This window comes from Pongo pygmaeus, chromosome 11 (assembly GCF_028885625.2).
Source record: "Pongo pygmaeus isolate AG05252 chromosome 11, NHGRI_mPonPyg2-v2.0_pri, whole genome shotgun sequence".
NCBI classification, from domain to species: Eukaryota; Metazoa; Chordata; class Mammalia; order Primates; family Hominidae; genus Pongo; species Pongo pygmaeus.
Genome location: NC_072384.2, coordinates 77202740 through 77212721, shown reverse-complemented (window position 1 = coordinate 77212721; position 9982 = coordinate 77202740). Strand labels below are relative to the sequence as shown.

Below are 9982 nucleotides of genomic sequence, written 5' to 3'. Positions count from 1 at the left end.
AGCAGTAAAACATGCTAAAATAATCTGCATAACATCCCCATTAGTGTATCCCACAGCACACTCTAACTCTGAGGAACAAATTTTTCAATGGTAGTACCGAAAACTGTGTCTTCTCTGCTAATTCCTTTGTATAAATCATGTGATTGTGTTCTGCCTAATAAATTTATTTGGATAATAACACCCGTCTTAGTCCATTTTGTGTTGCTATAGCATAATACATCAGACTGGATAATTTATAAAGAAAGGTTTATTTAGCTCATGGTTCTGCAGGCTGGGAAGTACAAGAAGCATGGTGCCAGCATCAGCTTGGCTTCTGGTGAGGCTTTTGTGCTGCATCATAACATGGCAGAAGGTCAAAGGGGAAGCAGACATGTGCAAAGGGGCAAAACCCAAGGGCATCTTGCTTTATAACAACCCACTCTCATGGGAACGAATCCATTTCCACAAGAACTAATCCAGTCTCATGAGAGCAAGAGCTCACTACTGCGAGAACAGCACCAAGTCATTCATAATGGATCCATTCCCTTGACCCAAACAGCTCCCCTAGGCTCCATTTCCCTATACTGTGGCACTGAAAATAACATTTCAACATGAGGTTTGATGGGGATGAACCATATGCAAACATAGCATTCTGCCTCTAGCCTCAAAAAAATCATGTGCTTCTCATATACAAAATACAATCATTCCATTCCAATAGTCCCAAAAGTCTTAACTTGTTCCAGCAACAAAAGTCCAAAGTCTCATCTAAGACTCATAGAAAGCTCCTTCCAGCTGTAAGCCTGTAAAATTAAAAATAAGTCATTTATTTTCAAGATGCGATGGTGGGACAGACATTTGGTAAACATCCCCACTTGAAAAGGGAGATATAGGCCAAAAGAAAGGAATGACAGACCCCATGCAAGTCTGAAACCCAGCAGGGCAGACATTAAATCTTAAGGCTCCTGCATAATCTTTCACATCATGTGCCATCTCCTGGGCATACTGATGTGAGGGGTGGGTTCCCAAAGTCTTGGGCAGCCCTGCCCCACTTGCTTCACTGGGTGTAGCACACATGGCTGTTCTCACAGTTGAAGTCTAATGCCCATAGCTTTTCCAGGCAGGCATTGCACATTGTCAATGGCTCTACAATCTTGGGGTCCCAAAGATAGCCCTACTCCCTCAATTCCTACTTCCCTTGTAGGGACTCTTTATGGCTGCTTTGATCATACATTTCTGCTCAGCATTGCTTTAGTAGAGGCTCTCTGCAGTGGCTCTGCCCCTTTGACAAGTCTCCCTGGGCTCCCAGGCTTTCTGATACATCTTCTGAAATCTAAGTGGGAGCTGCCATGCCTCCACAACTCTTGTATCCTGCATGCCTACAAAATTAGCACCATTTGGATGTGGATGATGCCAAAGCTTACAGCTTGGGATCTCTGGAGTGGCAGCACAAGTAACACCTGGAGCTGCTTAAGTCACCAGGATGCAAGAGCAGCAGCGTGAAGTGGCTATGGGCAGCAATTTCACAGAAAACACCCAGGCTTGTCCCTCAAAACCATTCTGCCCTCTTAGGCCTCTGGGCCTTTTCCCCAATATCCTGATGGACAGCACTTGACTCCCTTATATGCATACTAATCTTTTTAGCAAGTAGTCTCTTGACTGTACCCTTGAATTATTCTCCTGAAAACACTCTTTCATTTCACATGGTTGGGCTGCACATTTTTCAAGTGTTTACATTCTGCTTCCCTTTTAATTATAAATTTTGCATTTAGATTATTACTTTGCTGTGCCATAACTGAGCATAAGCTATTAAAAGTAACCACATCACTTCTTGAGTGCTTTGCTGCTTAGAAATTTCTTGCACCAGATACACTAGTACATCACTCTTAAGTGCTACCTTCCATAAATCCCTAGGAAGTAGACACACTGCAGCCAATTTCTTTGCAACTGTGTAACAAGGATGGGCTTTACTTCAATTTTCAATAAGGTATTCTTCATTTCCATCTGAGACCTCATCAGCACGGCTTTTACTATCCATATTTCTATCAGCATTTTGGTCACATCACTTAAACAATCTCAAAAAAGTTCCAAACTTTCCCTCATCTTTTTGTCTTTTTCTAAGCCCTCACCAGAACTGCCCTTAATGCTCTGTTCACTGCAATACAGTCTCTTTCTAGCCTGCTCCTCCTCCAAATTCTTTCAACCATTGCCCATTACACAATTCCAAAGCAGATTTCACATTTTCAGGTATCCACAGAGCAAATCCCACTCCTCAGTACCAATCTTCTGTGTTGGTCCATTTTGTGTTACTGTAATTGAATAAATACCCAAGGCTGGGTAATTTATAAAGAAAAGAGGTTTATTTAGTTGATTGTTCTGCAGGCTGGGAAGTACAAGAAGCATGGTGCCAGCATCTGCTCAGCTTCTTGCGGGGTTGTTTGTGCTGCATCATAACATGGTGGAAGGTCAAAGAGGAAGTGGACATGTGCAAAGGGGCAAAACCCAAGGGCAACTTGCCTTATAACAACCCACTCTCATGGGAACTAACCCATTTCCACGAGAACTAATCCAGTCTCACGAGCGCAATAACTCTCACTACTATGGGAATGGCACCAAGCCATTCATGAGGGATCCAGCCCCATGACCTAAACATCTCCCAACACCACCATGCTGGTAATCAAATTGTGAGATTTGGTGGGAACGAACCACATCCAAACCATAGCAATACCATAAACCCAGAAATAAAAACTGTTTGATCAAAAGCAAGGCATATTTAAGAAGAAAATACATTACTATTTAAAATATTAATAGAGCTGGAACTACCAGAGAAAAAAGTTAATCCCATAACTGGACAGCCTAAAGAAAATGCCTTGGAATGAATGGGAGACAGAAATAACAAGTAGAAAGTGGTTTTGCAGAAAGTCTTCCTTTATTAAGGAAGATGTCTGACCACAGCTGTGGTTGAAATACTCATAAATAAACAATGTTTACCAACAAGAAGTAGTTATTTTCATGAAACAATCACTTCCAAGTAGTTTTAAAAGAGACTGCCAAATAGAATATACATGCAATTTGATCATCTCATGTTTTGGCAGGCAGAAACACAAAAGTGTTAGGAACCGAACATCATGCTTTTTGCTCCTATACATTTTACCTAAATGGAATTCTTCCACATGGTGAACATGCCTCTGCTTATTCAGCAAAATCCACTGTGAGTCCTAAACCATTTCCTAAAAGCTAAATTCCTTTCAATAAGGCACTAAATCATTTTATTGTAAACACCAAATGCTTTCTTACTGCTGGGAGTGGTATTATAGACCTACTTTTTGATATATGTTCTAGCTTTTCAAGATTTTGTTGTAAACAAAAAAGATACTTTATGATATTCCACTCTGTTTATTGCTTTCCAGAGTTTCTATCATTAATTAAAGGGCCTCCTTTCCCTCCTCTACCACCCAAAAAGCTGATCTATTCCCCATATGCCTATCTGAGACCAAATAAAGATCGGTCTATCACAGCAGCAGTGATGGTCATGCCAATTTCACAGTGTGATCTGTGCATTCATTTCATTTTGAAAATGACCCTGCCCTCCATCTGTTCAAGCCGAATGTCCTGCTTTTTTCAAGCCAGGCCTAAGGAGCAGCATCACGTGAAATAAGGAGGAAGAGACACAGAATGGCCTCCCTCCTGCCCACTCCAGCTGCCATGCTGACAGGTAGCAACACAAAGAGGAGAACCCCAACTGATTCCAGTAGGGATCCCAGAAATTTGGAGGAGAAAATAGTCCTTTTACTTTTCATACATTTTCAAGAAGCCATTTGAAGGTGAATGCTTTCATGATGCAAATACAACTCTGCAAAATAGAGATAAAGCTGAAAGACAGGAAAGACAATTTCTCATTTCCATGTTCTGTCTTCTTACCTTAATTTATTATTACCCAAGGTAACAGCTCAATATATAAGAATTTTATTTTATTTTCTTTAGAGTCAGAGTCTCATTCTGTTATACAGGCTGGAGTGCAGTGGTAGGATCACAGCTCACCACAACCTCAAACTTTTGGGCTCAAGCAATTCTCCTGCTTCAGCACCCCGAGTAGCAGGGACTATAGGTACGTACCACCACGCTTGGCCTTTTTTTTTTTTTTTTTTTTGGTAGAGATGGGGTCTTCCTATGTTACTCAGGCTGGTCTTGAAACCCTGGCCTCAAGCAATCCTCCCACTTTGGCCTCCCAAAGCTCTGGGATTACAGGCATGAGCCAGAATTTTTAAATATTAAGCCTTTTGGATATTGTTTCCAAGGGACAAGTGTCAATCGGGCAGGCAGTAAGCAGAACACCCCCTACTCCTTGAATATTGAGCAGCGCTAGCCAGCATCTTTCAATCTACAAACAGTTCTGGGTTGAAAACTGGATAAGGCTGTAGCTGAGACTGGGTAGAAAGGAGCTTTGAAATAGGGTTACAGAAGCCTTCCTCAACTGCTTTCCCTGGTGTTCTTGCATGGTCCAGAACTACACTCAACCTCTCTAAAATGAGTGCACTTTGTCCCTTTCTTGGTATTCATGCAGTACAAGGTTTCTTGTCTGTTCTCATCTAGAAGGACAGAACTGTGGCAAACTTCTCAGCAAGAGAGAAGAATATATGAGTACGTGAAGTCAGTTGCTTTATGGTATAGCATTCAGATGACTACTGAAGTTCCTTTTTAGGTATAACAGGTGACCACTCCCAACTAATCACTTTCTAATACTTGCTCACAGTTACGACTTAGGGCAAGAAGTTCAAATTTCCACTGGCCAAACCAAGGTGGCTGGTTGCCTTAACAGGAAAATAACAACATAAAAAAAGCAAGACACTAATATTCCCCTATAACTGGGCCCATACGTGATAGATAGAGTTAATTCATCAGTGACTATTACCTACTGAACTTAGCTTTGGAATTTCATGATTCAGCTGCTTCTTATCTAGCTGTGTCATCTCAGGCAAGTTACCTAATCTTTCTGATTCACATGTTCTTCATCAGTAATATGCAGAATACAGGGTGGTTATTATGATTAGAAATAATATATATAGGTGGTCTAATAGAATGTGATGCAATATGGTTGGTGTTGGCTCCAAAATTTATATGTAGAAAAGATTTATGAACAGCAATACTGTTGAAGAGGCAGTAAGGTACCTGCATTGAAGTATTTAATTATATAGCAAAGACACGCTCTGACTTGGACTGTTTATCATGGGTGGTAGTGAGGCCAATGGACATCATGGAAGACTACAAAAGACAATGCTCTGTCCCAGGCCACCATATGATAGATGTTAATGAATTACAACTATTATTGTTACCTTGAAAACTACACTATTTACAAGTACCTCACTGGGATAAGCCAAATTCATATTTTGCTATCTTGTCTATGTCCCTAATTCTTGATTGAAAAATTGTATTTATTCTCCCTTAAAGTCTATGGTCTCCAGGTCAGTTTAATCTAGGGGTATTTTTTAAATTGGTGATTAGATATAATTTTGTGGAATAATTAAGCCCCTAGTTTTTCACAGCCCCATCATGGCCACTAATAAATTGAAAAAAAATTATACAAAAATAGCCCCAGGATAATAACATGGAATCTACAGCATCTATTCCAAATATATAACAAAGAATGAAAGAAAACCCAGAATGATATCTTGTACAGCCTAGCAAACCTGTACAGAAATCTTCAAACTAAGAATCTGGAAAAAAAATTAAAGTGTAGGCAATCTTTTTTTATTTTAACAGAAGAAAATCCATATTTATCAGTTCAATAACCAAAATCCCTAGAAGGCTAATAAGTACAAACTGAGCATGTCTGTCTCTAACACACCCACACGTCACTGGCTGACTAATTTAGTAGTCAAGCGAGAAGAGTAAAAATGCATAGGGAAAGGAGCACATTTTAATGTCTTGGATTTTCCCCTCTTGGAAAAGACTGAAGTCATGCATTTCTCCAACGTTTCTACTTAGTAGTGAAAGTTGGAACTCCAGCGCAATGGGGATGGCCAAGGGTAAACACCAATATATACTCAGTAATATTTGTTGTTATGGGAAAAAAGAGCGGGAGATACTTGGACCTAAAACCGAAACTCTCCCAGTACCAATCAAGATTCACAGTCCTTTTTCCTCATTAACCTCTGCAAACCACCAAATTAAGGATTCCTGCTCGCCGCTCTATTCTGTTCTTACAAACTGTGCCCTCGGGGTAGTGCAAAAAGAACGTGCTCTAATTCCGGGGGAATTCCAAGAGATAACTCGCCTTTTGCCATCCCGGTTCTTTTACTAAAACTAAACCAAAAGCCAGCAATATTATCGACCGCACCGTGTACAAGGCTCAAAAACGCCAGGAACATGGGGCCGGAAACCTTCCTCCGCCGCGCCAGAGACCACGGTGCCATAACAGACACAGTGAGCGCCCCTCATCTTTAGGAGGCAGGGAAGGAGGGTTACCCTGCATCCCCACGGGCCACGGGTCCGGTAAGTACAGCCGGGACTACGCCTCCCAGCATGCAGAGCGGCTACGTCCCGCGCCGCGGAACCACAGGAACGGTGCATGCCGGGACGAGTAGATTCAGTCTCTGAACGGCCCGGAGGAGTAGTCTTTCCCCTCCTGAATGCCGCCACTCCGCAGTCCAGAGTATTTGAAGATCAAGCCGAAATTGAGAGACTGACGAGAATGGTCCCTTTTTATTCCTAACAGATTTCTTGCGACAAGGAAACCGGCAGTCTTCCGCTTCCGGTTGCTCTGTTGCCGTAGTAACCGCACGCATAACAGCCGTGGTGGTTATGGCGGGCCTGAGCGGCGCGCAGATCCCCGACGGGGAGTTCACAGCGGTCGTGTACTGCCTCATCCGCAATGCGCGCTACGCCGAGGCGGTGCAGCTGCTGGGCCGAGAGCTTCAGCGGAGCCCTAGGAGCCGCGCCGGCCTGTCGCTGCTAGGCTACTGCTACTACCGCCTGCAGGAGTTCGCGCTGGCGGCCGACTGCTATGAGCAGCTGGGCCAGCTGCACCCGGAACTGGAGCAGTACCGCCTGTACCAGGCCCAGGCCCTGTACAAGGCCTGCCTTTATCCGGAGGCCACCCGGGTCGCCTTCCTTCTCCTGGATAACCCCGCCTACCATAGCCGGGTCCTCCACCTTCAAGCTGCTATCAAGTACAGCGAGGGCGATCTGCCAGGGTCCAGGAGCCTGGTAGAGCAGCTGCTGAGTGGGGAAGGGGGAGAGGAAAGTGGAGGCGAGAATGAGACCGATGGCCAGGTCAACCTGGGTTGTTTGCTCTACAAGGAGGGACAGTATGAAGCTGCATGCTCCAAGTTTTTTGCTGCCCAGCAGGCCTCGGGCTACCAGCCTGACCTTTCTTACAACCTGGCTTTGGCCTATTACAGCAGCCGACAGTATGCCTCAGCGCTGAAGCATATCGCTGAGATTATTGAGCGTGGCATCCGCCAGCACCCTGAGCTAGGTGTGGGCATGACCACTGAGGGCATTGATGTTCGCAGTGTTGGCAACACCTTAGTCCTCCATCAGACTGCTCTGGTGGAAGCCTTCAACCTTAAGGCAGCCATAGAATACCAACTGAGAAACTATGAGGCAGCTCAAGAAGCCCTCACCGACATGCCACCCAGGGCAGAGGAAGAGTTGGACCCTGTGACCCTACACAACCAGGCACTAATGAACATGGATGCCAGGCCTACAGAAGGGTTTGAAAAGCTACAGTTTTTGCTCCAACAGAATCCCTTTCCTCCAGAGACTTTTGGCAACCTGTTGCTGCTCTACTGTAAATATGAGTATTTTGACCTGGCAGCAGATGTCCTGGCAGAAAATGCCCATTTGATTTATAAGTTCCTCACACCCTATCTCTATGACTTCTTGGATGCCCTGATCACTTGCCAGACAGCTCCTGAAGAGGCTTTCATTAAGCTTGATGGGCTAGCAGGGATGCTGACTGAGATCCTCCGGAAACTCACCATACAAGTACAGGAAGCAAGACACAATAGAGATGATGAAGCTATCAAAAAGGCAGTGAATGAATATGATGAAACCATGGAGAAATATATTCCTGTGTTGATGGCTCAGGCAAAAATCTACTGGAATCTTGAAAATTATCCAATGGTGGAAAAGATCTTTCGCAAATCTGTGGAATTCTGTAACGACCATGATGTGTGGAAGTTGAATGTGGCTCATGTTCTGTTCATGCAGGAAAACAAATACAAAGAAGCCATTGGTTTCTATGAACCCATAGTCAAGAAGCATTATGATAACATCCTGAATGTCAGTGCTATTGTACTGGCTAATCTCTGTGTTTCCTATATTATGACAAGTCAAAATGAAGAAGCAGAGGAGTTGATGAGGAAGATTGAAGAGGAGGAAGAGCAGCTCTCTTATGATGACCCAGATAAGAAAATGTACCATCTCTGCATTGTGAATTTGGTGATAGGAACTCTTTATTGTGCCAAAGGAAATTATGACTTTGGTATTTCTCGAGTTATCAAAAGCTTGGAACCTTACAACAAAAAGCTGGGAACAGACACCTGGTATTATGCCAAAAGATGCTTCCTGTCCTTGTTAGAAAACATGTCAAAACACACAATCATGCTTCGTGATAGTGTTATTCAAGAATGTGTCCAGTTTCTAGAACACTGTGAACTTCATGGCAGAAACATACCTGCTGTTATTGAACAACCCCTGGAAGAAGAAAGAATGCATATTGGAAAGAATACAGTCACATATGAGTCTAGGCAGATAAAAGCTTTGATTTATGAGATTATAGGATGGAATATATAGTAATAGCTGATAATGGCATTTATCAAATGGCTTTGTTACGTAAATTTGCATTGCTTTATTTACTCTTTGGCATCTTTATATTTGTTACATGTTGAACTTTGTACACTTATGCATTATAAAAAAAAAAAAGGTAGCTAAAACTTTTGCTGTTAAATTTCCCAGAAAGTGAAATATTCTAAGAACGTTTACCCCAGGAGTTATGAAAAATTCCAAACTTATGAGGAATGTTTATATCAGAAGTTGTAATACATTTGTTTCCTTTCCTCTGTTATCTTTTGTGCTTTGATGTATCTTGAGGGGCCTTTGCACAAGGATTACATCATTCAGGGACCAAGGACTATCTCAGTAATAGTTAAGAGTAGTCTTTAAATAATCATTTCAGGGATTGTGTGTTCTAGTCTCACAATTTACACTCATTAATTTGTAATGCATACTTTTTATATAGACTTTAGGATATTTTGGCAGTGTTTATTAATATGGATATAATGCTTTACCTAACCAAAATTCCTTAGTTTATAAGTGGGTTTTTTTAACGTGCAAAAGTCAGTAAAAAATTTTGTTGCCTTAAAATTATGGTGCTATAATGTAGAGACAATGAACGATTATCAAAGAACAAATTTCCCTGGTTTTCTTTTGTTCCCTTTAATAATTTAAATATATGAACAAGATACACTGTTACTATTTTCCATGATAACTTTTTAAATATCTATCTCTGTGAGAAATAACAGAGCTATCCTGAGAACTCAGGGGTTTGTTTAAGAGACACAGGTTTTGTTACATTTGTTGCCCAGGCTAGTTTAGTATCCAGCTCCTAGGCTTAAGCATACTCCCACTTCAGCTTCCCAAGTAGCTGGGACTATTGGCGCAAATCACTGGGTCCAGTTCTCAGTTCTTAATTCCTCCCTTTGTGTTTGCAATTTAGGATATGCTGGGTGTACAGTGTTTCCATGTTGTAGCCTCTTGGATAAGGAAAAATCTCAGCCACCAGGTCTGGCCAAAAAGGTCAATTCTAAGTTGTAATGTTCATTTCATGTCCGCAACTCCCAAGAGTTAATTTGGAGTTCCCACTGGGAGCCACATGCATTCTGATCAGGCATTTTATTTTCTGAACCTTACAACAGCCTTACTATTTGATTTCCTACTCCTCACTCCTCTCTTCCCACAGAAAGTAACTGTCAATCCTAACTTGACCTGGCTTAGAAAAATC

At 42.2% G+C, this 9982-nt stretch overlaps 1 protein-coding gene across 1 annotated transcript; it reads left to right on the top strand.

The window, feature by feature from the left end:
• Window positions 1–3964: 3964 nt before the first annotated feature.
• On the top strand, window positions 3965–9392 carry LOC129031929 (intraflagellar transport protein 70B). Its single transcript, XM_054478799.2, has one exon. The coding sequence runs from the start codon at window positions 6778–6780 to the stop codon at window positions 8773–8775; it is 1998 nt and encodes a 665-aa protein (XP_054334774.1). The 5' UTR covers window positions 3965–6777; the 3' UTR covers window positions 8776–9392.
• Window positions 9393–9982: the final 590 nt, after the last annotated feature.

Bases quoted from the DNA above. Each gene is read 5' to 3' on its own strand.
- LOC129031929 (XM_054478799.2), top strand. From the start codon at position 6,778: ATGGCGGGCCTGAGCGGCGCGCAGATCCCCGACGGGGAGTTCACAGCG.